Source organism: Falco peregrinus, chromosome 17 (genome assembly GCF_023634155.1).
Source record: "Falco peregrinus isolate bFalPer1 chromosome 17, bFalPer1.pri, whole genome shotgun sequence".
Lineage (NCBI taxonomy): Eukaryota > Metazoa > Chordata > Aves > Falconiformes > Falconidae > Falco > Falco peregrinus.
In genome coordinates this window covers 690,656-717,429 of record NC_073737.1, presented here as the reverse complement: position 1 = coordinate 717,429, position 26,774 = coordinate 690,656, and the positions used below count along the sequence as shown (strand labels likewise).

The window sequence follows — 26,774 nt, the reverse complement described above, 5'->3', positions numbered from 1 at the left end:
GTGCTCAAACCGCTCAGATCCCATCAAAGACAAGCCGTGCTCGTTGCCACACCGAGGGCTCGCTTGCTGCTCCCCGCTTTCTGGGGCTACCTGAGCCAGCCTGGGGGGGGCAGCCGCCTGCAGGGCTCTGCTCCAGCTTGCGCCCAGCCAACAGCCATGCTGGGCTCAAGCTCCAGCTCCCCAAGCAGCACATAAAAGCCACATGTAGAAGGAGCGTTGTGAGCCCTTTCTCATTTTAAAGAGCTGGCTGCAGCCCTGTAACAACAGAGCAGCACATGGAGAGCCTGGTCCTTGCACGCAACCCTCCCCTAACAAGCCAACGCCTGTGTCAGGGAAGGCAAAGTTGGGTTGAGAAAATGTTTTTATTTCCAGGGGCAATTAAGAGCCACAGGAGGGAGCGTTACCCAGAAATGCCCTCCCAGCAGAGCCCATCTGAAGGCACCCATCATGGCTGAGGAATTTCCAGTTCCCAGAATCAGCCATTCATTAGCGCAGCGTAATGAAGTGTTTTCAGCACCAACCAGACTTCAAAGGTCTCTGTTCTCGCTGTGCCTGCAGCAGCAGCTGAGCTTCAAAGCTCAGACCCCGGCATCGCGCCCAGGCCCGCTCCAGCCAGCACAGGCAACACAATCCCGCTTGGATGCACACCGAAGAGCTGGCCCCACGCTCTGCAGTGCCGCCCCGGCTGCCTGCCCCCCAGACACCCCTCCTGCCCCTTGCACACCCCCATGGGCAGCCCATCAGTGGGGCACAGGCACAGCGGAGATGGGGTCCCAAGGCTCCCGCTCACCCATGGGCATCGCTGCCTGGGCACCGCTCCTGCGGACTGCCTGGGAGCCAGCGCCGGAGCCACGTCCTGCCCCATGCCCCCCAGGAGACTCCCTGTGCCAGCGTCACCAGCACACAGACGTGCTTCCTGCGCTCCTACCAGCTTGCCAAGCCTGTCACCGCTGCGCTTGCAGCCCGTGGAAGCAAGGTCCCCGGTGCAGCGAGCGAGCCCGGTAGGTAGGTACCTTCTGCACAGCGGCAACAGGCTCACCTTCCCCCTTCCTTAAGGCTGCATCCGACACAGACCAGTGTGCCGGCAGCACTGACAGCTGAGCAGGATTATGCTGTCGGCTTCCCAGGGTAAACAGCAGAGACAGGCTCAGGAAGGCTGATTTTTGAACCAGTACGAACACTCTGTTGCAGACCTGAGGGGGTCTGAGCCCACCTGGTCACAGGTACAGGGCAGGATAGTCACTGCCTTGCTGCAGCAGCGCCAAGGCTGTGCCTGGCAGCGTCGGCCCCGATAAGGGCTGTTGGGGGGATGAGCAGGGAGGAGGAAGGCTTTTTCTGTCTTTGCTTCTGGAGCTGTAAAATCAACACTGTCCCGTTTTCCAACCTGCCTGCACTAAAGCAGCATTATCTGGGGTGTCTGAGCACCTGACTCTGTAAATGAGGGTTTCGGGTGATGGCACATGCCTGCAGCCCTCTGGAGAGGCAAAGGCCACGCACAAGTTTCTCCACAGCTGGGAATGGGAGTCAGCAGCAGCTCACCAGCAACATTTCCAGAGAAACCCCAGCCACCAGCAGCTGAACTGCTTGGGCAGAGGCAGGAGAGAGCAGCTGTGGGGAGAAGACCCCTCTCAGCCCATTTCACAGCCTGTTATGCAAACCCCAAGCTATCCCCTAGAGAATAATAATAACAGCAGCAAAAGCACCCAGCCCTGGAGCTGTGGAGCACTTTCCAGTGATGCCTGGGACACTCTGGGGGCTGTGGTGGAGCTGGGGAGCACTTACCAGTTGTACCTGGAACGCTCTGGGGGCTGTAGGGCAGCAGCTCTTTTCCTGCTCTGGTTTTAAAGGGATCCACCTGCTCCCCCCGCCCAACCAGGGCTCTCAGGAGTGGCTCTACCTCCCCGGGGGCTTCTGGCAGAGCCTAAGGGGTCCCAGGGGTGAGCAAGGGAGCAGGGCTGTGCTTTTGGAACTGTTCCCACTTTGCAGATGACAAGTGAGCAGTGCAGGGGGGCACAGCGCCCTGGGGTGCACCCAGCCCAGGAGCTGGAGGAGATACTCCCCTGCCAGGGGTCCTGCTCAGAGCATGGTGGTCCCGGGGGACAGCACAGGGCTGTGCCAAAGTGCAAATCACCCACAGCTGATTGCTCAGGCCACCCAGCAAAGGGGAGGCTGTGCCCTGGTGTTCCTGCCCCAGAGGAGAGGGGGAAATGGCTCTGTCATGCCCATGCACACTTGGAGCATGGGGGGTCTTGCTGGGGCTGCCCCTTGCACATCTCAGCAGTGCTCCACAGGCCTTGTCCCTCGGGGATGCTCCGTGTTGGGCGTGCTGCACGGCTCCAGCACCAGCCCTCAGCCGGCTCTGCCGTGGGCTGCCCCATGCAGCCGGTGGACCGGCACACCGGGAGATCTACCCATGGCCACCCAAAAGCTTTTCTCCATGCTCCTGAGCGCTGCAGACCCCCTGCCCCAGCTCCTGGCGCCCAGGGGGGCCGTTTGCTCCCCTGATACAGAAAGAAGTCGGGACTCAGCCGGGGAGGAACCAGCTCTGCCAGCCAGCGCTTTGGCTGCGGCGGGGCAAAGACACGTGCCCCCCTCCCAGGGCTGCTTTGGCTCTGCCAGGCTCCCGGGAAGGGGATGCCAGCCCCACACAGAGCCCAGCGGCACCTGGGGAGCCCACATCACCCCCTGAGCCACTCTGCATCCCCATCTCGGTGGGATCCCTCCCACTGCCAGGCTCTGGGCTGCACGGTGCAATGGCAGGCCTTGCCGGGGGACAAGCGCCACATTATTCTGGCAGCCTGGAAAGTTTTCAGGGTGTTTGGAGAATTTGGAGTTGAATTTCAAATTGTCAGAGGCTTTTCCGGTCTTGGTGCAAGAGGTAGGCATAAAATAGGAGATAATACCCTTAAATTTCCTGCAAATGGGTAATGTTCCCTTGAAAGATGGCCACTCCGACAGTCCTTAAATACATCTTAGGAGAACATCTTATACCACATAATACAGGATAATGAGGGAAGTCATCTTCTCCCGCCCAGTGTTCCAGACCTGCGACTGCTCTGACTTCTGAACCTGACTGAACTCCTCCTGGCAGCGTTTAGCAACTGCCTGGGGAAGACTGAGTTGGAATGATCAGGTACTAGCTCCTTTGAGTGCTGCTTTGCCAGCTGGGCTCAACCGGCCCCCAGAGGAGCAGCAGCTTTGTCCAAAAGGTCTGGCAGCCCTCAAGCATCCTGCACTGCCTGAGAGATGCCTTCTGCCAGAGATAGGGACAGGGATGGGGATGGGGACAGGGACGGGTCCATCTGCTGGGGTCAGGTGGCCCCCCAGCCCTGCAGCTGTCTGAAACTCACCCACCGCTGCCGTCCTTAAACACGGCGTGTTTCCTCCAGGTAACCCAAGATCCAAGCGAGCTGCTCAGCTCTGCAGCCTTGGCAGCTTCACTGGGGTGTCAAGAGCTGCAAGTTACCCAGCCGAGGTGTGGAAGCATGAGGTGGCCTGTTGTCTGCTTGTTTTATGGTCATTAACAATAATTAGCATGGGAAGCAGTGGTTGGCACCCAGGGCGGTGATGGGCACCCAGCCCTGGGGCTTGGCTTAGCCCCCATTAGCTCGCAGTGAGCTGTCCTCATTGCCTACCTGCTCCCTCCGAGCGCCGACCCTGCGCCAGCTCCAGCAGCTCCCTCGGGATGCTCCTGCCTGGCAGCCCCTGCTTGAGGCGGCAGGAGAGGAGGGGGCTGGCGGGGTGTCCTGGGCAGGATGAAGGCAGAGCCAGCCTGTGCCTGCTGCTGAGGGAGCAGCACATTCTTCTGCTGAGAGGTTTTGCAGATGGAGAGCGACGAGGGACTGGCAGGGAGCCTGTGGCACCACCTGGGCACTGCACGGCTGCGGGCGAGCTAAGGTGCTCCCACAGCCCCATCCTCCTGGCTGTGCTCCGCTGTGGCCGTGCCATGCTGGCGCCTGTGCAAGAGCTTGTTTCATGTCTGTTTTCCTCCTGTGCTTTTAATTTAGAAAGATCTGGAAGCTAGGGCTTGCTCTTCTCCAGTTTTTCTGTGGTGACCCCCAGCCGTGCGGCAGGGCTGCCAGCTTTGGTGTTCCACCTGGAAGTGAGCACAAATCATGGATGAAGCCACCCTTCTGCTGGGGGGAGTAGGGTGCTGGGGCCAGGCGGTGGGGATGAGCCCAGAGCAGCCCTGGGACACTTACGCATCTCTGAACAAACCTGTTTGCAGACCCAGAATCCCCGCACCCTCGCAGGCTGGTGGCTGCTGCAGGGCTTTGGGGACGAGGCTCAACCCCCTGCCCCCCCGGCAGGCAGCTGGCCTCTGGCCTGGGAGAAGCAAGTCCTTCCCGAGTGGATTTGTGCTGCAAAGCTGCAGAGAGGGGCTCTGGTCCCCCGTGCCCCTCAGCAGGCACCTGTGGGTGCTGCGGGGCCACAGCACGTGCCTGAGTCTCAGCTCTGCCCAGGGTGCCAGGACCCCAGTGCCTTCCTGGGACCCCCACAGGTGCAGAAAGGGGGGAGTCAGCGGTTTTGCTACATGACCCCTGAACAAGCGGAGGAAGCAAACCCAGAAGAGCCCCATAAATTACTGGATTCTGTTCTGCAACATCGGGCAAATTAAGTGTTGAGGAGATCCAAGGCCGTGTGTGCTTTGGCGTGGGGAGAGCTTTTCCAGCCATGCCGGTGCCAAACACCTTTCAGCCCTCCCCTCTGCTCGGAGAGCCAGCTCCTCCACCAGTTTATCCTTCCCCCGGGCATCCCTGCACTATCGCTGCTCCCAGCTTGGAGCCAGGATTTATGGCACCCGTGTCTGCCGCCATCCCACCAGCGGACGGCTGTGCCGGTGCAGGGGCAGCGGCTTGCCCAGGGGACGGGGGATTTCTGCTGGATGCTGGTTGGAAACGTCTCCTGTGCCACAGCCAGCGCTGGTCCTTGCGTCAGCCTCGTCCCCAGAAAGCTGTTGGGGAAAGATGCACTGGTCAGCACTTTTATAGTAGATTAATATTCAGAGGGAAAAGCACTGATGTAGTGAGGCCCAAGCACAACAAAGGCTGAGATTTATAGCCTCCTGTATTCGAGCGTTGCATTCCGAGCAGGCTTTCTGTCTCTGTTATAAATTTGTAACAAAGGAGACGGAGGCTTACACCAGCTTAAAGTAATGTAGGACAAGGGCTCGAGAGCCAAACCTTGCGCGGAGTGTTACGGGGCGCAGGCAACAACATCCCTGGGTTGTCCACAGGGATGCTCCCGTCTCACCTCTGCCCATCCTTGCACGCTCCCACGCCCTGGCTGGACACGAGGCCGTGGCACAGGGATGCTGGGGGGCCTTCCCCGCGTGGCTGGAGCTGAGCCGCGGTGCTGCCCCTGGCCCAGCACAGGCTGCCTTCAGGATTTGGGAGCATCCCGTCCCGGAGCTGTGCTGGGAGGCCAGCTGCACAGCCAGGCAGCACGCAGGGGTGCGAAGGGTGCAGGGTCCCTTCCAAGCCCGCTGCACAGTGGTGGGGCTCAGATGGGAGCAGGAATCATCCACAGCTGCCCCGGTTCATAGCCGATGTTTTGTTTGGATGAAATGAAGCCGATCCGTGGTGTTTGACAGGGTCTGGTGCGCGAGCTGTCAGGGCGGTGATGTGCAGTGGGGGAGCCTCGCCAACAGCCGTGCCAAGTTCCCTCCTCGGGAGAGCTGGAGCGGACGGTGTGACCGGGGCCGGGATGCGTGCCAGGACACCGACATCCTCTGCAGGCTGGGCGGCCGTGCCTGGGCAGGGGCACAGACCCCTATGCGAGCGGCCCCCCCCCAGAGCCACCCCCCATGCCCAGCATCCACCCCACGGATGGGGCTGCGAGAGGGGGTTGAAGGGGCGGCGCTCCTGGGCATCCCCCGGGTTTTGGGAAGCGTGGCCCCCAGCTCGGGGCAGATGATGGATGCTGGGGGCTGCAGCCGTGGCCCCACTCCTGCTGAGCTTCCTGCGGTCTCCGCTCGGCAGTCCCCCACCTCTCGGCGGGGACAGGGATATTTCCTTGCAAGAAAGCAATTTACAGCTGGAACCTCCCTCCCACTCTGCTCGGCACAGGCTGCACCACAAGGGGGGCTGCGTGGGACCGTGGGGGTCTGCACGGGAGTGTGGGGGGCTGGGGCTGCTGGCACTCTTCTGCACCGCGCTCGCCTGGCCAGTCCATTGCCCACCCTGCACGGGGCAGGGTGCCACAGGGCTGCTGCAGCTCCGAGGCAGCGGGGGTCCAGGGGGGGAGCCACGTGCCCCCCTTGCAGGTTGCCTCCACCACAGCTGTGCACATCTGGTTCTGTCTTAGCTCAGCTGTGGGTGGCCGGGGCAAGCTGGAGCCGGACCCCAGGTCCCACTGACCCTGCAGCTGGGTGGGACGAGCGGGGCGGAGGGGCGGCTGGGATGGGGGGGTCGCTCCCCATGCAGCCGCTGAGCTGTGCTCTGGGAGCCGGGCCACGGGATCCCGCATCAAGGTGGAATTGCAAAGGTTTCCTGCCATGGCTGGCAGCGGGACAAAGCCCAGCTCAGCGTCGAGCAGAGCAGCCAGGTCCTGGGCTGGGGCCAAGAGATTGTCTCGGTCCTGCACAACCGGAGGGCTTTAAAAGGAGAGAAAGAGGAAGGCGAGGAGTGGAAGAGACAAAGGATGCTGTGAGAGCCAAACACGCCGTTGTCGGCTGAGTGCTCGGTGGCCGCCAGTGCCCAATGCCCCCTGCCACCCACTCAGGGGGCTCCCGCAGGCAGCAACTCCAGATCCCCCGTTGTTTTGGGGTCATTTCCCGGGGGACCCCGTCCCACCCACACCCTAAGTTCAATCGCAGTGAGGAGGGTCCAGCATCAGGCAGGGCTGGAGAAGCTGCAGGCACCCCCCAGGCAGAGACCCAGCGCGCTGGGCGATGGGGGTGGCGCTGCTCCCACGGGTCCCCATGCAGCCCTGAGTGGGGCTTCTCAGTGTGTCCTGCACAGGGGTTGCAGGATGATCTCCTGCAGCCTCGTCCCAGGCTTGCTGCCACCCTTGGGGCTGGTGGCTCAGGGTCCTGCTCCCTGTGGGGTCCTGGAACCAGCTTTGGGGTGCCTCAGTCTCCTGGAGTTTTGGGGTACCTCAGCCTCCTGGAGTTGCCCGTGGCTCTGCAGGAAGGACCGTCCATGCCCAGGGCACTGGGTCCCCGAGGGATGCGAGAAGAGCACCCAGCTGTGCGTGCCCATCCCTTCCCCAGCCTCGCAGCATGCATTAGCAGTGCTGCTGGAGTCGCTCTGCTTATTATCATATTTAATTGCCCTCCTGGTAACCCCAGGAAATGAGCAGAAGATTGTGATAGCAGCAGTTTTGGATGATGTAAACACGAGCTCCATCTTTCCCCGCTGCCTTGCCAAGTCGGTCCCAGGGAGAGCGGTGATTTATGGAGACCCCGGCCCCACTCCTGGCTGCCTGGACTGCGAGTTTAATCTAGGACTGTGAATTCAACATAAATCACTTGATTAAAAGCTTTACTTAATTTAGATGGGGGGGGGGGGGGGGGGGGGGGGGGAAGGGAGGCAGAGCACAGCTGATCGATTTAATTTACACAGGAAAACAGCAACAAGCAGATGCTTTTAAAAGGGCCAGTGAGGATGCCGCAGCCGTTTCACCTTAACCATTTAAGTGCTCAGTAAAGGGGTGGCAGCTTGTCCCCCCCGCGGGGTGAGCCACCACCTGCCCCCCTGCCCAGAACCCGCATGCCTGAGCAGCTTGAGGGGCTGTGGAGTGCATGATGCCCCCACGATGCCCCGATTGAGGGTCCTCAGCAGCATCTTTAACCACTCCAGGCTTCTCAGGTGATGAAACACCTTTCCCAGGGCCAGCGTTTTCTGGAGGCAGCTGGTGAAGTTCAAATGCAAACAGGCTGGGGCTGGCACTGGCACTGGCTCCAGGACCCTGGGAGCAGGAAAAAATACAGGAAAAGGGAGAGGTTGAACCAGAGCCGCAGCAGTTACACCAGGGGGGCAGGGCTGCCCGGCCGGACCCCCATCACCCCAGCCCTGTGGGGCTGTGTCACTCCGAGCCTGCAGGGACAGTGGCACCTTCTGCAGGGCCCTGGGCTGCAGGACCCTGTCCCTCGGCAAGCAGGTGGGTTGTCCCCAGGAAGGGACCTGCCAGATGACACTTTCTGGCATTGTCACAGCCACACACGAGTCGCTTCAGTAGCAAAAAGGAGGCGAATGGTGTTTAGTAGTTGAATGGGAGAACATTTTTACGGAGAACGTTGGAGCCATGAAAAAGGTGCCACAAACCCAACCACCGTTCCTCGCTGCCCTCTGAACTCCAGTCTCCCAACCTGGTTGCTTGGATGAGCTTTAGCTCACAGACCCCTTGCAGCCCCTTCCCCACCACCTGCCAGCCCAGAGCATCTCCCACCACCCCACCCACCCCCGCCCAGGGATGGGGCCATGGTTGGCAAAGTCTCGGTTAAAGTCTTTAATAATTACAAGAATTCCAGATTCATTACAGAAGAGTTTACAACAAATAATATTTCTCCATACAAAGGCAAAATAAACTTTTCAAGTAATAGCATCCTGGCTCTGGAGTCTCAACGCCAGTGATGGGGAGGGAGGGGGCACGAGGCCCCTTCCCTGGCAAGGGGCTGCCCCGGCACTGTGACCGCCTCTGGGACAGAGCCCAGCGGGCACGGGTGGGCAGAGCCTGGTGACACGGTGCCCCAGCTCAGGATGCTCCGGGTGCCCGTAAGGCACTGGCAGGCATCGCCCAGGCAATGGGTACTGCGCAGGGAGCGCATCCCCCAGCTGGGGCCCCAGCCCCCCCCTCCCCCCTCCCTCCAGAGGGGAGCCAACTGCAGGGGCAGGGGCTGCAGCCCCCTCCCCAGCCACCATCCCGACCCCTCTCTGGCACTGCCTGAAACACAGGGCACCCTGGCACCCCACGCACCAATATGGTGCCGCAGGTGCCTGGCAGGCACGGGCCAGCCCCAGCCCTGCCAGAGCCCTGGGAGGGGGCGCGGGGGCGCAGGGGCCAGGGAAAGGCCAGGCACGTAATGACAACGTATTCCCAAAAGGCATCGACACAATATTATTATTGTTTAATACAACCCCATATAAAACTGAAGCAGCAGCAGCAATTCTTATTGAGGGACCTAAACTGAAATAGGTTTAGAACATAATTTAAAAAAATAAAAACAGCAAAAGTAGCAAAATATATGAACTTTTTTTTTTTTATAGCAACTGATATCTACCAGCCACTAGTACCTTACTACCAAACTGGTATATCTCTGGTAACAACCCTTTTAAAAAGACATGTAAATATATATTCATATTTATACATATTTTTAGTTATGTACACAGGACTTTTGTTTTTAGCACTGTTGTATTTGGCTGCCTCTGTTATCAGTGCTGAGCAATGTATACGCTGTGTCTCCCTCTTCCAAGGTACCGTGGGTTTGGTCAGCAAAGCCCGTTGGTGCTGGCACTGGAGCTGGGGTACCAGCCCCAGAGCATGGTGGGCAGCAAGCACGGCGGCGGCAGGACCCCCACAGTGGCAGGACCCCCACGCTGGCAGGACCCTCGCACCGGCAGGACCCCCACATTGGCAGGACCCCCGCGCCGACGAGGCTTCCAGACACTGACACTCCCCAGCTCATGCGGCCGCAGAAACCCGGTGCTGCTCTCGGCTTAGTGAGTTCTCCAAGTCGCAGACAAGCCCGGCTCTCCGTGCCCTGCCAGGGTGTGCCGTCCCAGGATGGGTGGCTGGCTCCCTGGCCAGGCGCTGCCCACAGGAGAGAATTTCGGCTTAACCAGGCGGGAATATTCAAGCAGACTTCACGGAAAAGAGGTTTTAAAACGAAAAGGAAACACCAGAAAAAACCAACCACCAGAACAAAACCTTCGGGCTGCAGAGAGCTCACAACTAAGGTGGCAGGAGAAGCTGGCATGAGAGTTGGGAGGTTTTGGTTACGTGAGATGCTACGGCTGTGTCTCTGAACCCTTTCTGCAATAGCTCAGCACCACTGGGCTGCGCAGGCAGCATCCGCCGGCAGCCCACGGGCATGGCCATGGCGTGGCATGGCATGGCAGTCCCTGCTGGCAGTGCCACCCTCAGTGTCGCTTCAGTCCGCCGTTGGTGTGCTGAGGGGGGAACTTGGGAAGGCACGGCTCGTCTGGAAGAGGGTCGTGAGAAAACACAGAGTCCTCCCCCGAGGAGCAGGTGGAGCTGCGGGTGTCTGGGAAGCCGGGAGAATACTGATCCAGCGGCATCGAGAGGTCCAGGTACTCCTGGGAGGGATGAACCCCAAGGATGGGCTCAGGAGGGAACTGGGCATCCCCCAGGGAGCACCCATCCCAGGAAGGGTGGGTGCAGGTAGGGGCTTGTGGGTGTTGGCTCTCCTACCTGGTTGGAGGTCATGGCCACGATCCTATCCAGGTCTTCCACCAGCTGCTTGAAGGTGGGTCTCTGGGAGGGAACGGCGTGCCAGCAGTCCCGCATCATCATGTACCTGGGACGGAGGTGAGGGCTGAGCCCCGAGGGAGCGGCTGGGGACCCCCCACCCACAGGAGCGGAGCAGCACCCAGGAACAGCCACCGGCACTCGGCCTGGGACCCACGCCCAGCAAAGACGCTATTCCAGGGATTTAGGGCTAATCCCGTGTGGAAGGAAGGAAACCCCCCACCCGTGGGTGCTGGGAAAGGTGCGGGGCTGCCTGGGGAGCTGAGCTAGCCCCTGCGCTGGGGTCACCCTGGGCTTCACTCCTGCTGAAAAGTAACCAAGGGAGATGCTGATTATTGCAAACAGGTTCAGCTGTTGGTTTTGCGGGCTGGGAACTGCCAGGGATGTAACTCTGGCCATCTGCCCATCCCCCTGCCGCATTCCTGCCTGTGCCCTGGGCTGGGTGCTCGCACCCAGAGCCCCCTGACCTGCGCTGCTGCTGCAGCCCTGGCTCCGGGAGGGTGCAGGGAGGGGAAGCGGGACCAGTCCCCAGCCAGGCGGGGTGCACTAGGGTGCCAGCATCCCCCCCTTCACCTGCCCAGCCCCACACTCACAGCTCGTTGGTGCAGTTGCTGGGTTTGTCCATCCTGTGCCCTTCCTTCAGCAGCTTGAAGAGCTCCTCGACCGGCACGCCGGGGTAGGGTGAGCCGCCCAGTGTGAAGATCTCCCACAGCAGCACGCCGAAGGACCACCTGCCCCGGGCAAACACATGGCAGACGCTGGGGAGCCCAGCTCGGTGGAGCTGACACCCCCACTTCAAAGCTCTGGGGACAGTTAGAAGTTTGTTTGCTGGGAGGGGCAAGCACTAACAACTTTGATTCACTCTGCAAGACAAATGAGTCCCAGCACCAAATGTAATTTGGATTCAAAATATTTTGTCTGCTGACACTAATTATATCTTCATTAAATTAAGATGGATCACATCTGGTGCACTTTGCCACAGTGCGCATCGTGCTCAGCGGTGGGCAGTGCTGCGCGAGCTGCGGCAGGGCGGACATGACCTTGGCGAGATGCTGTGAGATGCAGGCAGTGACGCCGGCAGCAACAGTGGTGCTGGGTGGGGTGGCCAAGAAGGGCTCACAGCGGAGCACCCAGCAGAAAGTGAGGGTTTCCTCCTGCACCAGCAGTTCTGGCTCCCCATCTCCCCCTGACCCAGGCCACCGCTGGCGAAGCCCGGCAGGGATCACGCATCCCACGGCTGCTACTCACACGTCGCTCTGATGAGTGTATATTCGGTCGAACAGAGCCTCTGGGGCCATCCACTTCACTGGCAAGCGACCCTGCGACACAAGAAAGCCCCACATCAGCTCTGTGCCGCCAGGAGCAAGGAGGATTCCAGGGGTGGGCAGCCCTGCATGTCCATGGCATTGCCAACATGGACTGGGGCATCCTCCGGCACTGAGAGCGCCGCTGCCCTCGCCCATCACTCACATTCGTTGTCTTCTTGTAGTAATCTATGTGGTGGATGTCGCGGGCCAGACCAAAGTCAGCGATCTTCATCACATTATCCTCAGTCACCAGGACATTCCTGGCCGCCAGGTCCCTGTGGATGCACTGACGGAGCACGGGGCCGTCAGGCGGTCCCCAAAGCCCCTGGATGGCTCCTCACGATGAAACAGGCTGGGAAGGAAGGGTGCACCCCCCCAGGAGCCCAGCTGCTGGGCTCCCCATCCCACCATGGCTCTCCGGGAGCTCCTCACCTTCTTGGAGGCCAGGTACTCCATGCCCCGGGCCACCTGGTAGGCGCAGGAGACCAGGTCCTTGAAGGAGAGCTGCTCCTCGGGGACACGGGTGGGGTTGTAGCAGTACTCCATGCCGGGGGGCCGCCGGGCTTGCAGGTATTCTCGCAAGTTGCCCTTGCTTGCGTATTCCACGATCACATAGAGGGGTCCTGCAGGGACGGCGGGATGAGCAGCCGGACCCTGGAGCGGGGGCTCCCAACCCCACAGGTGCAGGGTCAGCCCCCTCCCGGCACAGGGGTGGCAGCTGGAGGGGTGGCAGAGGGGATGCCCCCTCCCTGTGCGCACGCCCTCACCGTCCTGCGTGCAGGCTCCCAGCAGGTTGATGATGTTCTTGTGCTTGCCGATCATCTTCATCATCTCCATCTCAGAGATGAGGTCGGACAAGTCCTTCTCCGTGGCGTCGGCTAAACCAGCAGAGAAGGCAGCGGTCAGGGGGGGCCAGGCTGGACCCCCACCCCCTGGCATCACACACACCCAGCCCCAGACAGGGCTGCGGCATCGTGCCAGGACCCCCTGTTCTCGTCACCGCTTACATTTGAGCATCTTCACTGCCACCTTGGTCACGCGGTTTGGCTTGTCCTTGTCGAGGCCAATGGCTTCTGCCAGCACCACCTGCCCAAAGCACCCTTCTCCCAGGGGCTTGCCCAGGATCAGCCTGGCGGGAGGAGAGACCCTGAGGTGGGGGTCGGTAGCCGCAGGTTGCTCACCACCATTAGCAAACAGCATCGGCGGTGCCACCATCCCCACCCAACTCCCACCAGGGATGCTCTGGCAGCTTGTCCCTGGGGCAGGGCGCACGCCGTGGGGACAGGACCTCACCTGTCCCGGGGCAGCTCCCAGCGCGGGTCCTCAGGGAGCTCGTATTCGGAGACGCCGGCCAGCATGGGGGTGCCGCTGGAGGAGAGCCGCGAGGGCCGGACCAGCATCACGCCCGAGTTCATGGAGGAGCTGGAGTCGGCCGACACCTGCAGCGGGGACCGTGGGTTACCTTCATGCAGCGCCCAGGCTGCAGCTGGCTGCCCCACCAGGAGGGACATGCTGACCGGGAGCCATCACACCTCGACCCTGCCCGCAGCCCCCTGCCCGCAGCCCCCTCTGCCTGCACACAGGGCTCCGTCAGCGCTGCTTCCACGTCAGACCTGGGCTAAGTAATCTGTAATTAGTTTCTGGCACGCTGATACCACAAAATATACAGCCTGGGAGTCCTCCTGTCGCCTCAGTGTGTAAAACACGCTTCTGCTCAAGTATTAAATTGCTGTAAATCCTTCTGGTCTTCCTCATCACCCCTGCCGAGCAGGGGACGACGAGGGGCTGTGCAGCCCCCCCAGCTCACTGTGCTGCTGGTGTGTAGTGCAGTCCATGGATGGGGACAAGGCTGGAGAGGGTGGCACGTGCAGCAGGGCAAGGTGGTCCCGGGCCTCCCCCCACCCATCCTCACCTAAAACCTTCCCCCCCGGGAAGGGCAGGAGGGGCAGTAGGTGCAAACAAACCCCCTCTCTACTTTCTGTTACCTGTCTGCGCAGGGGGATGCTCTTGGCCAGCTTGTGCACGGCCAGCTGGCTGTTGAAGTCTGTCTTCTTGGTGGTGTTCTTCATCTTGTAGACGATGATGATCACCACCATGCAGGAGATGAGGAAGGCTCCAATGCAGTAAATGATGATTTCCAGGTAGAGGGGGGATGTCATCATGGCTGGGGTGTCTTCAATGGCTGGGTTGGTGTGAATAGGGTGTCAGTACCCACCAGGAGCGGAGCGGTGCTGAGGGGAGCCCCCTCGGCTCCTCCCCATGCCCGGTGGGGACACGCTCTGCGTTGCTGAGGCTTCAGAGCAGTGTGTGGTGGGGATCGGGGGACTGCCCACCCACCCTGGCGGGGAAGGCGTTTGTGCACCCCCAGGCTCCTCACCCCCACGGCCGTGCAATGCCCTTGCAGCATCCACAGGCAGGTGCCTGGGCAGGATGGGGCCCTGGGCTGGGAAGGGGCCAACTGAGAAAGGTGTGATGGGGTCGGGCTCTGTGTGTGTGTGACGACAGCACCTGCATCCCTTGGCCAAGGCAGCAGGGCTCTCCTGTCGGGGCTGCTCTCCTGCATCGCCCTGCAGGGACAAGGCACCGCGGGCACCCCCGGGGATGGGAGCCCTTCCCAGCTGCCATGCCCTGCCCACACTTGGAGCGGCAAGTCTTTTGGGGTCTGGGGGTTACCCTGAGCATGGTGGGATGAAGGGGGCATCCAGCAGTGCCTGGGGATGTGGCAGTCCAGGAATTACTGATAAGGACCGGGCAGAGCTCGGGGCAGAGCAGCCAGAAGCACCTCTGGTGGCAGTGATCTGCCGCGGGACCCCCAGGCTGGCAGGGAGGAGGGTCCTGTGCCATGGGACAGACCCCGCTTAAGTGGCTGCTGGCAGCAGAGGAGGTGTCAGCGCCGTGAAAAGCTCGGAGCAGCTGCAGCCACATGGCATGGTCCAGGGCAGCTGCAAACCGCAGTGAATCTGGCAGGGTGGGAGCTGCTGTTGCACCCCCCAGCAGCACCCCCAGCCTGACCCCCTCCCAAGAGCAGAGCCTCAGAGAGAGGTGTAAGAGTTGAAGATTTCTGTCCCACCTCCGAGCACACCTGGCTGACAAAGCAGTGGCTGATAACAGGGAAAGTTTTTGGCTGGAAAACAACAACCATGCAGCACCCCAAAAACTTTCCCAGTTGCTGTTATCAGGCTTTGGTCCGTGCAGCATTGATGCCTGAGGAGCAGCATCAATGGGGACAGGGGCAGCCGTCCCCAGCAGCACAGCAGAAGCGACACACAGCCCTGGCACGGTCCCGTGCCGCAGGGCAAAGCCAGCTGCCCGGCAGCAGGCAGCACCCCAAACCCTGCTGCTGCCTGGGCACCCCGTGCCACGCTGCACCGGGCGCTGGCCTTGCCCTGGGGTGCAGGACTAGCGGGGCAGCCCCTGGTTAAGTTCCCCCGCGTATGCATTGCCTGGGCCAGGGAGAGAGCGGGCAGCAGACCCCAGTCGGGGGGTGGAGGGGGGCACACAGCGGGGGACACATGCCCCGTCCCGCTCCGGCTGCGGGGAGCAGCCTCGCAGCAATCCCGCTGCACGCCAACTGGCACTGGGTGGGCAGGGGCCGGGGAGCGCTCTCTCCCGGACTGCAATGCATACATTGGAAAGGAGGGAGGAAAGGGAAAGGAAGAGGAGTATATACCTTCGAGAACTGTCAACCATGCAGAGTGATGGGAGATCCCAATAGAATTACCCGCCAAACATGTATACTCCCCAGCATCCTCAAATGAGACATTCCTTAAGTGAAGGACTTCCATTTCTTTGTCTGTTGTGTTAACGCCAGCCGTCTAGAAGGAAAAATGGAAGCAAAAAACGGAGAAGCAAACGACATGAGATCTTCTGGGAAGGAGGCCAGAGAGGAGGGAGAGCCCAGTCTCATTTGCCAGACCCCCAGGGAGCAGACAGAGACCACTGCAGACCTGCTAGAGAGACCCTCAGGATGACCACTCATCCAGGTGGACCTAAAGAGATGCTGGTTAAAAACCCTTCACCAGACTGAGTGTCCTGCCCATCTGAACATGCTGGCAATGGGCTACATGGAGAAATGAACCTCAGGCAGAGCCGGCCGGCTGACTTGTACGACACGGGGAAGCACGAGGATGGAGACAGGAGGGCAGCACAGCCGGGGGGTGCAGCACTGTGTCATCCCCAGCCACATGCAGGAGGGGTGCCCGGGCTGGGTGCGAAGGTGTGGGCTGGCCCACGGCAGCACCCGCCGGGACCTGGGTTTGGTGGTGCCGGACCCCGCAGGCACCGGGGCAGTCCCGGCGCCTGCGTGATGGGGTGAGAGGCACACAGGAGGAACACAGAGACACAAACACACACACACACAGCACAGAACCTAGCCGGCCCCACTGAGTATTTTTCCATGGCTTGTCGCACCAGAAACACAGCAGAAACAAGAGAGCCCAGAGTTTTGTTTTCCACCGTCGGGGACTGACGGTCCAAGGAAACACCCCGCCGGGTGTTCTTCCGATTACCTTTCGCCAGAGGTCTGGTGACAGTGAGCCACGCAGACTGGTTGGCCTCGCCAATATAATTGGAAACCTTACAAACATACTCCCCGCTCTCCGCCTCTGTCACATTATACAGGGTCAGCACCTCCGCATCAGAGCTATTAATCCCCGAGTGCTGGAACAGACCAACAACATGGAGTCACATTGATGGGTCAGCAACGGCAGCGCCCGGAGCACCAGCACCAGCTCTGCTAGCCCAAGGGCTGCTCCCCCCGGTACCCGCTGCTGGGCAGGAGGGAAGGGGCTGCGCCCGGGGGTTGCAGGAGGCAGGGACAGACCATCACGGGGCTGTGATCCTGCTCCCCGCTGCAACCCAGCCAGGGGCACGGCTGGGGATGGCTGCACGCCTGGGGTTTTGCACAGCAACTGGTTTGCTTGCCGTGAGCAGGACCGCTGGCATGCTGGGACAGACCAGGGGCTCAGCCCCCCGCGCCCAGCTCCATGCTTGCTCCCTGGGCTAGCCCACCCTGCCCCACCGCATGTGCCTTTTGGGCTCAAAAGGGTCTGCGCTGCCTGCGTGCGGCCGAGGAGCCAGGCAGCCACCCCGTGCTCTTGTGGAGCTCCCCGGTGTGGAGCTGGGCAGGCTGGTGATAGCTGTGGCAGTCCAGCTGCCTCACGGCCACCAGCCAGTGGCCCCCAGCCCTAGGTAGCTCCTCTAGCCCACCAAGGAGCACGGCCACCATCCCACACGGCTGCCACTGCCCCGCTCCTGCCCCACGGTTCCACAGGGATGCGGGCTGGGGCAGCCCGGCGTGCGGCTTTACCTTCAGGATCTGCACGTAGGGCAGGTTGTCGGGGCCGATCTTGCTGCCGTTCACCTCAATGTGCTTCAGCCACTGGATGTGGGGCTGGGGGTCACTGTAGACCTTGCAGACAAACTCCACGTTGCTGCCCAGGGCCACCGTCTTGTTGGCAGGCAGCCCTGCCTGCAGGATGGGCCGGTGTGGGGACCGCTCTGCAGGACGTGGGGACCACAGGGCACCTTACGATGGGGCTCAAGGGGCTCAGCCACCCACCCACAGGGAAGCACCTGCCTTATGCAGGGGGTGCACCCTGCACCCCCCCACCCCTACGCATGAGGAACCCCGGCTTGGGGGGGCGGCACTGATGCACCTTGCAGAGCTGTGGCGTCCCCTTCCCCAGGGTCCCCCCCCCCCAGCAGGGTGAGAGCAGCCAGGAGGGGCTGCAGATGGGGACAGGTGACATCCCAGTGTGGGGACAGGGACTTCAGTACCTATTTGGGGGGGGTCAGAGGTCAAACAAACCTAACGAGGGCCCCGGCCATTAACAAAGCGGCTGCCACTGTGGTGAGTCAGCATTAACAAACCCCTTTGTTCACCTCGCTGACTGTTCCCTTCAGTTTGCTCAGTGTAATCAAATTAAATCACATTTTTAATGGTTCATTTACTGGCATTTAGAGCAGCTCCACATGTGGAACTGCTCAGACCAGCCTTCCCAGCTGGGAATTATGGCTAATAAGGCGATTAGAAAAAGTTTCTGTCTGGTCTATGAAATTATTTCCACCACAATTAAAAAATCCTCAGAACGGGCCGAGGTGAACCTTCCGCCTGGCCTGGTCGAGGGCGCGCTGTGCCACGGGGATGCGCACGGGGCAGGCGGCTCCCCACTCCCAGCCTTGCGGGGTGCAGCACCCATTTCTGCTCGGGAAGGTTGGGGTGGATGGGGACCCAGGGCAAGCCCCCCCCAGCCCTGTGCTCCTCACCCACGACATCCAGCTGGTAGGTGTGGTTGATGCTCCCGTACTTGTTCTCCACGATGCACGTGTAGTTGCCTTTATCGGATGGCACCACCGAGTCCATGATGATGCTCCAGGTCGCGTAGCGGACCTGAGGGAACAGGGATGACGACAGAGCCGGTTACGTGCAGAGTGCTGGCAGGCTGGAGCACAGGAGCCCCTGTTCCCGTTCACATCAGTGCTGGCTCAGCCCCCTGGCCCCCGCCGTACAGACAGGACATAAATCTCCCTTTGAGGTCACCTTTCCCCTTTCCTACAGAGGGACCGTAATTGCTCCCAGCTGTCCCAGGACAGCCTCACCACGGAGCCAACTGCACTGAGAAGCAGATGTTTTGAGCCGAGTGCGATGGCCTTGCCCAGCGCACAGGGACACCCCTCTCCAGCGGCCCCAGCGTGCGGAGGGAACAGACCGGCATTGTTCCCCCGCCGTGACAGCCCAGGAAGAGTCGCTTCCCCCGGCCAGCTCCGGGGCTCGGATCCGTGCTGCTCCCCACGGCCAGCCCCTCGGCGAGGGCACCATGCTGGTCAGGGTGCAGCCTGGGTGTTTCACGCTGTCCACCCAGGACACCTCCATGGGTGCTGCTGACCGGGCACGTCTCCTCTGGGATGGGTCTCAGTGGCTCAGCTGGGCTGTGAGAGCTCCCCAGCTCCCTCCCAGCCATGGGGACGGCTCCCCTACCCCCAGCCCCTGCCCCTGCTGGATCTGGCTGTAGCTCCTCCTGGCAAGACCTCCCTAAGAGGGAGGGCGGCTGCATTCCTCCCTCCCAGCTGGAAACTGGTTATTTCCACAGTCCTGCATTTCAGCCCCCGTAGCTATCCAGGGCACCCTGCTGTTACCGTCCAGGAGGCCACAGTGCTGCCAGCAGCCCTTCTCCCCACTACCCGCGAGCCCGCATCCCTCCCTGGGACCTGCTACATGGAGCCAAGAGCCGTGACGTGGCCACATTCCTGCTGCTCGTGGCACCTGGCTGGAGCCTGCGGCACGCAGGGCCATGGCCAGTCCCATTTGCACAGCGTGGCGCCTGACTCAGCGACGAGTGAGCACCCAAAGCTCAGGGGTCCTGCCCAGGGAGACACCCACCGAGGGGTGCAAGCCCCGAGCAGGCTGCAGCCCCACTCCAGAAAACTGAGAGATGAAAAAAGGGGATGGTGCTCCCTTGTAGGGTCACCTGGGGGGTCCCGGGGCTGGGGACAGCAGCCCAGGGTGCTGGAGCAGTGTGGTTCACCCTCTGCTTTGGGGAAGGGATAACTCGGGGGGTCCTGGCACGCTGGTCCCACCGCTGGGGCTCTTCTGCAGCAGCAGCAGCAGCAACCCCACTGCAGGATCGGAGTGGTGGGAAGGGGAAAGCTGAGCCCCCCGCAGCGCTGCAGCCACCTGCCAGCTCAGGGAGCCAACGTGGCCCCATACAGGGGCCAGGGCACCCCCAGACCCAGCCCGCGTCCCCAGGCTGCTGGCACAGCTCCTGCTGACCACTGATGGGCAGTGGAGGGGCTCTTCCACCCCGGGGCTGCCAGGCACCCCCGAGAGCCCCCGCGCCTGCCAGGGACGCCAAGACCCACTCCCCTCAGAGGGGGGATTAGGGGAAGCCGGCAAGGGCAGGCTGGCTCTGTCTGCCACCCCCTCCCCCAGAGGTTTTGCTGGTGCAAACATGACCCAGAAGCAGGTCACTGCCGTAGGGCTATTTTGCAACAGGAATGTCAGAGAGGCCCATCTGCCCTTGCTGGGGGCTGTGCGGACAGGGGGCTTGGTGCCTCTTAAGCTGCAGAGCCCCTTCCCAGTCCTCCCCCTTCCTGCGCCGCCCCCAGAGTCCCCCAGCCCCAGCCCCTTGAGGTGACAGAGGCTGCACCCGCCAGCCTGAGCCCCCCGCAGTGTGCAGCCCCGTGCCGCCCTGCCCCCCCTGGCTCCTGTACCTTGTACCCCCCGATGCGGTGGTCAGGTTTGAACTCCTTGCCATTCTTCAGCCAGCGCAGCGTGGGGTTGGGCGTCCCACTCGACGGACACTTGAATTTCACCGTTTTGGCGGCAGGAACAGCGTGGAGCTTCTTCTCCATCTTCTCGGGATAGGTCCAGTAGGGAGCGATAGCCTCTGGGGAGCAGAGCCGGGGGCTCAGCACTGCCGAAACCCACCAGGGCTTCAGCCACAGGGAGCTCCAGTGTTTTGCTCCTGGTTTAACCCCGAGGATGCCCAGAGCAGGGCTAAGCTGGAGAGGTGCCAGCAGCTGAGCCTGGCTCTGGCAGGGAGGGGAGGCGACTCGCAGCCACCCTGCGGGGCCCTTTCTTTGCGAGGTGCCCCGGGCTGGAGCAGGAGCCCCTGCCCGCCCTCGTCTGCCCTTCTCCATCCCTGGGCAAGGCTTGCAAGTGTGCCCAGCCTCCCCTCACCCCTGCCAAAGGCCAGGGCAGCACCAGGGGCAAACCTGTCTTGCACGTACGGTTTGGCTTGGTGTTATCCGCCTCCTTCTCCTCCGAAGAGGAATCATCTTCATCATCATCATCCTCCGCAGAGGGGAGCGCGTCTGCAAGAGAAGAGACGGGCCGGCTGAACATCCGTGCGCAGACCCTTCCCAAGCGGGGCCAGTCAGCAACTGGAACACCGTGGGTCGGTGGCACGGGTCCGTGCCCCGCAGGGCAGCGCAGCGCTGATGCACGGTGGGGAGGCATGGGGATTCCGGGTGAATGCTGTGCATGCCCGCAAGCACAGCCAGGGCTGACAGTGCTGCTGTCCCGGTGCTCACAGCCTGTAGACGTTGTGGACCATTCTGCCCACAGAGGTGATTTCAGAGCTCCATGTCGTGTGTCCAAGCATGACTCTCGCCCAGTGCCTGGTGCCACCAACCCCTCTGGGGCAGCAGCCAAGACACTGCGGGCACAGAAACGCCCCAACCCTCAGTGAACACCTCCCGATCTCGAGCGTTTGCTCTTCTCCAGCCTCACACTCCATCAATGCCAACATGGACCTCAGCTCAGCCCAGCGTGTGCCCACTCCTGCAGGCAGCCCCCCCCAGCCCCATGCAAATGGGTGACAACCTCTGGCTGCTTCTTCCTGCACCGCGGGCAGGTGGGAGGTCACTGCACCGTGCCGGTAACCCCTCCAGGCACCCCCAGATCCCAGGTCCACCCGAACTCACTGCACAGCCGGGCAGATCCACACGTAGCCGGTGCACGTGCCGGCAAGCATGCAAAGGTGTGCAGAGGCAGCCTGCTCCTCGCTCCACAGCCTGGCCCCGGGGCTGCCCCTTCCCTGCACGCCCGGGGCCGCTACGAACCTGAGACGTTCACGGAGAAGTAGGTGGTCTCACTTCCCGAGGGGCTGTTGGTCATGCAGGCATAGAGCCCTGAGTCCTCAGGCACCGCGTCCCTGACCTCTACCTCCTCCCCGGTAATGCGCGTTCGGTTGTTCTCGGCCAGCTGGACGCCGTCGCGCACCCAGTTGATGCTCTGGACGTCATCCCTCAGCCGGCAGCGCAGCTGGAGGAGGTCACCGGGGTGGGCCGAGTAGGACTCCACTTCGATTTTTGCTTTGGGCAGAACTGGAGGAGTTAGGAGAGAGAAGAAGAAGGGAAAAAAAAAAAAAAAAGAAAAAAAAAAAGAGAAAGAAAAGAAATAGAAACCAAAGGAGACCATGCTGCTGCTGCCACGGCTCTGTGTTAATGAGGCAACATGCGTGCTGGGATGCTCCTGCTGCGGCAGCGAGGACCGGCTGCCCCAGTGAGCCCAGGGCAGGGGAGCCAGCGGCTGCAGAGCGCAGGGGAGGCAGAGGCAGAGCACCCCAAGCAGCGCCAAGTGCTTCATTGCCACAGCAGGACCTGCTCAGTGGCGGGGCTGTTCAAACGCATTCTCACCCCCCTCGGTCTCTTAGGAAGCACTGCTCGGCCCAGAGGGAGCAAGCCATGGCAGGGGCTTTGAAACAGAGGAGAAAGGGGGCAACCTGAGCCAGCAGCGACTGCTTGGGCAGGACCCAGCCTCTCCCAGGAGCATCCCAAAGCCCTGCTCGGCTCTGACACTGCACAGGGGTCTCAGGATCCCCAACACCATGAGCAGGCAGCCAGCAAAGCAGGCCAGGGTCCCCATGCCACCAGGACCCTCACCCTGGTTAGAGCGTTTCGGGGCAGGGACAGGAAGGGCAGGAGGACGAGGGGGCTGCGGCAGGACAGCAGGCAGGGGAGCGAGGGTCTGCGAGAGCAGCATCGCTGGGAAAGGTCAGCCCAGGGGAGCTCTGGTGAAACAGGTGCCGGCTGCAGCACTGCCGTTCGCAGCAACCCCGGGCAGGGAGGACTGCAGCTGCTCCCCGATGCGACATTTGTGAGAGCAGCACAAAGATCCTTTCTCTCCATCCCGCTGCTATGTGATCTTGTCTCTCCTGGCCCTGGTCATGCAGATACAGCTCTGTCCTCTAGTGCTGCTCTCCACCCTCCGTGGTGGTGTGCAAGTGGCTCTCCTGGTCCTGGGCTTGGTGCAGACAACTGGGTTTCAAACCATCTCTTCCAGTTTCGTGGCCCGAGGAAGGGTTCAGGCTGTTGCAGCTCCACAAGGTGCTGAGGCTCCCTGCGATGGTGCAGGGTGGATGCAGCGTGAGCATCATCCTAGGAACAAGGCCCATGGGCTGGTGTGTGCGGCTGTAGGTCCTGAGCCTGCATGGAGGAGCACGTGGCACCACTGCAAGCATCTCTCTCGGGGGCTAGAGCCGCTTGGCAGCATCCTGGAAGGAAGCACCGCATTCCCACTGCACCTCCGGGCTGGTGGCAGGCCAGCCTCAGGCAGGCTGAGGGCAAGAGCCGATGGTGCCATGGTGGCACAGCCAAGGCTCTCCACAGTGCAACTGCTCTGTATCAGAGGGGTCCACAGCAGGGGCTGGAAAATCCTCACAAACCCTGTGCAGGCAGCCCAGCAGAAACAATCTGGAAATGTCGAAACTTCAGCTGGTCTGTGGCTCAAGAGCTGTTCCCTGCCAAGGACTGAGGTGCACAGCAGGCACAGAGCCCACAGGTGCTGTACTCCAGTCACGGGGGCAACAGCAAAGCCACAGGTCTCACTTGGGACTCAGGTGGCCCCCAGCGAGTGCGGCAATTTGCAGGACAGCAGCTAATCACAAACGCCCACAGCATCCGAGGTGCGTTGGAGGGGCAGCCTCACAGCACCACTCATGTGCCCACTCTTGGTGCCCACTGAGCTGGACAAGTACACCCTCTTCTCCCCTGAACAGCCATGGAGCAGCTCGTCCTGGGCCCATCAGCTGCCAAAAGCTGGCAGAGGGTCTCTGCCTGCACTAGACCCTTCTGGTCAACCCTTGTCCTGAGCTGAGCCAAGGCAGGCTGGCAGCGAGCCGTGCAGGGCTGGGGCCATCAGCAAGGCTCCGCTCCTCCCAGGACCCACCGCTGGCTCCCTGCTGCCAAAAATGAAAGCTCCGCTCTCCAGACACTCTCATTTACCGCATCATGATCTGCACTTCACTTTCCAGCCACTTTTCTTATCCTCGTACTATGAGAGTCTTCATGGGAAAAATGTCTTTGAGCAGCTCCAGAGTTTCTGCTTTTTCTTTTGCTTAGCACTTGAAGGAAAACAGCATGCTGGGGTCAAATTCACTTTCTTCAGCTGCTAGAAGACCAAAGGCCAGGGCTCCAGTTCCACCAGTACAGGGCTACCAAGCGTTTTAATGTGGAAGGTGAAGCCTGGTGGGACTCCCTTAGGTGGTGGGGGAAGGGTCTTGCTTTTGCAATCCCATTTTCTCCCTGGCTTTCTCTCATAGCCTTGCAGGACGGGCACTTCGAGTAGCTCTGATTTGTTTTTCAAGTGATTAGTCACAGGCATCTTCCAATGCACACAATGCAGCAGTGATGTCCCGTCACCGTCTGTCTGAACACCGTGGGACTCAGTAACACAAGGCCCTCCTGTGCACCCCGACCCCCTTCTCAAACAGCAAGGTCAGCGAGCGATATAACAGCCATGAGAACATAAACCAGCAGAAACACGGAGCTGCAGCCACAGCAGTATCTGCCCTTATCTTGGTCCCTCTACCTCGCTGTGCTCGGCTCTGCCCTTCCACACACACTGACAAACTTATTCCTTATTGAATAGATTAACCTGCAGAAGGTGACCAGAGCTGCCAAGGTCGTCCTCCCACTGCAAATGTCCCCTGATGTCCCTGCCGCCTGTCCCCAGCTGCCCGCATGCTGCCACACGAGGAGCCCTGTGCAGGTCTGGGGTCCTACAGAGCACAGTGGGTGCTGCTGGACCTGTGGGATCCCACCACACCCCAACGGAACTGATGCTGGGCCAGGATCAGTTTTGGCCAGCGCAACACCACTGGGTCCAGGAGCTCGTACTGGTCACCTCCTCCCTGAGCCTGCCGCAGGGACTGCCACGGGCTCCTGCCCATCGGCTCGCCCAGGAGGGTCTGCAGGAAAACCTGCCTGCATTGGTGTGGGGAGCGAAGATCCTGCCTGCCCCTCTCAACTGGATCTGCAGGCTGGGGAAAAGGTGGCCTGGGGGTAAAAAAGGTCTTTGGAGGGAAGGAAAACTTCGAGCCACCCCAGTCTGGCACCAGGGAGGCAGCGTCCCGGTGTCCCATGGGCACAGCATCGCGTGGGTCCTCGGGCACCCTGAGTAACTGCCACCGCTCCTTCATGCCATCGAGCCGCAGGCTCTGCCGTGCCAAGGAGCCTGGCCAGGCGGGCGCCCCAGGGGTCCACCGGCGTGTGGCCAGATCGCCTTTCAAAGGCAGCAGGCCCCTCTGCCAGCCCCTCCGAGTCAGAGGCTGTTTTGCATTAACAGCATGACCAGGGAGGCACTGAGGCGTCGAGTGTGATGGACGGGAGAGGGAAGGCAGAGGCCAAGGCAGGATCCTGCCCTTTGGTAACCCAAAGCACATCTCTGGCACTCAGGGATAAGGCGGAAAACACAGCATGGTGGGAACGGCCTGAAAACGAATTCACAGGCTAATGAGCATATCCAGGTTAGCTCACCCTGCGGGCGGGAGCGGGGCCGGCCCGCTTGGACGATGCTGCGGCGGGGCGGCCCTGGCATGCAGACAGTACGGTGGCTGCCGGGGCAGCCCTGCTGGCACCGGGGCAGCCCGGCTCACGCGGCAGCTGATGCACAGACGTCCCATTGGAAATGCAGCCTCTCTGCACACCCAGGGAGGGCGGCGGGGCGGCACCGGGAGCGCCATGGTCCTGGGCTGCCCCTTGCCTGGCAGCAGCCGGCGGTGAGCCACTGCCGTGTTACCGGCGAGCCCTCCACATATGTCAGTTAGGGTGAGCCCATTTGATTGCTGCACTCCATCAGCCTGAAATGTCTCTTTCTCATGTTCTGCTCTTCTGTAACCTAAACCAAGGCACCAGGTGCAGCCCCTCCGCAGAGCTGCCAGCCCGGCCGGCTGCTCCATCGGGGCGCGAGCAAGCCCCGAGCAGGCCACCTGAGCAAAAGCTTAATCAGCCAGACAAACGCTTGGCTCTCCTCCCCGGGCCCTTGCCTGCCCCTGCACCACACAGCAAGGCTCTGGATGCTCCCAGCATCGCACAGCGCTTGGTGGGCGCTGGGCAATCCCTGGCATGGGTGGGATTCCCCACCCCAGGCAGGCTGCAGGGGTGCTCACAGCCCCCTTGGAGCAAAACAGGGCAAGAGTGAGGAGAGCCAACAAAATACCAGCAGCGCCTGCTGCTCGCCCGCCCGGAGAAAGCAGCAAAACACAGATTAGGTCTGGCACATCTAAACTATCTGCTGTTCCCTTTTTAACTTAAACTCTTGAGGATGGGCAAGGCGAGGGCAGCTCCAGCCCAGCCAGATCACGCTTCTGCCTTCAAATGAGCCCAAAAAGTAGATGCACGCTGCAGTGCCCGAGCAGCCCGCCATGGGTTTATTACTTTATTCCAGCTTTGAAATGGAACTGAAAGCAGAGCTGAGCCTAGCAAGCGCTGGCCAGATGGAGAGTGTCACCAAGTGCATTTAACTGTCACCGGCTCCCCTGGGGCTGGCCCCCGATGGGGACAGCAGGGCACAGGGACACGGGGCAGCAGCCCTGGGGAGGGGAGCGGCACAGATTAACCTTCACCCCCAGTTCTGCCCGTGCGCCCCCAGCCGTGCCCGCACACAGCGGCACAGCCCCCCAGAGCGGTGCAGCCATGGGCCGTGCTGGCGATGGCGATGGCAATAAAGCGGCCAACAAAGCGGCGCGGGGACAATGCGGGCGGGGGGCGCGGGGCCGGGGCCGCCGGTTGCCCTGGAGACCCCAGCGGGGCTTTCCGAAGGTATTTCCTGAAGAAAAAGCACACACATGCCCGGCAGCCCCGCTAATCCCAACAGGAAGCGCTTACCGGGATGTGGGATTGGCTTCTTTCTTATTTAAAAAGCTCCTCGCCCTGCTGCCCCCCCCAGCTCGGGGGGGACGGACCCTTGCATCCCTGCTGCTCACAGGGCGCTGCACATCCCCAGCTCCCCTTCCCGGGGACAGGCTGCAGAGGGAGATGACAGTAGGCAAGCACCAGGGGCTCAGGGCACCCATGGCTCTTCCGGGGGGGCTCGGGGCACCCATGGCTCTTCCTGACCAAGCCAGCCTGGGAGGCAGTGGACTTCTTGCCACTCTCTGGGTCCCTGGACGCTTCCTCCGGCAGGGAGAGAGGGATTTATGCACTGCTCCAGGTGCTCCTGCTCTTCCTAGCCTGCACGTTGAATGAAGCAGCACTTAATTAACAGGCGCGTTGGTAGTTTGCAAAGCTGTCAGAATAAATCCACCCCTTCCC

At 61.4% G+C, this 26,774-nt stretch overlaps 1 protein-coding gene across 8 annotated transcripts in view; it reads right to left on the bottom strand.

Moving 5' to 3' along the window:
* Window positions 1-8,436: 8,436 nt before the first annotated feature.
* The window catches only part of FGFR1 (fibroblast growth factor receptor 1), a 29,818-nt gene continuing 11,480 nt past the window's right edge, over window positions 8,437-26,774 (bottom strand). Inside the window, exons 3-18 of one of the 8 annotated variants that reach the window (XM_055820269.1) lie at window positions 21,303-21,566; window positions 20,469-20,552; window positions 19,950-20,125; window positions 18,006-18,129; window positions 17,047-17,237; window positions 16,247-16,397; window positions 13,718-13,920; window positions 13,032-13,177; window positions 12,746-12,867; window positions 12,506-12,616; window positions 12,171-12,361; window positions 11,902-12,024; window positions 11,680-11,750; window positions 11,025-11,162; window positions 10,375-10,480; window positions 8,437-10,259 (exon numbers count right to left, since the gene is read on the bottom strand). In XM_055820269.1, the coding sequence (XP_055676244.1) occupies window positions 10,083-10,259; window positions 10,375-10,480; window positions 11,025-11,162; window positions 11,680-11,750; window positions 11,902-12,024; window positions 12,171-12,361; window positions 12,506-12,616; window positions 12,746-12,867; window positions 13,032-13,177; window positions 13,718-13,920; window positions 16,247-16,397; window positions 17,047-17,237; window positions 18,006-18,129; window positions 19,950-20,125; window positions 20,469-20,552; window positions 21,303-21,566 (2,378 nt within the window). In that variant the 3' untranslated portion in view covers window positions 8,437-10,082. Of the gene's footprint in view, window positions 10,260-10,374; window positions 10,481-11,024; window positions 11,163-11,679; window positions 11,751-11,901; window positions 12,025-12,170; window positions 12,362-12,505; window positions 12,617-12,745; window positions 12,868-13,031; window positions 13,178-13,717; window positions 13,921-15,408; window positions 15,554-16,246; window positions 16,398-17,046; window positions 17,238-18,005; window positions 18,130-19,949; window positions 20,126-20,468; window positions 20,553-21,302; window positions 21,567-26,774 lie in introns of all 8 variants that reach the window. The other 7 variants (XM_055820270.1, XM_055820271.1, XM_055820272.1 and 4 more) reach the window with 7 other exon arrangements.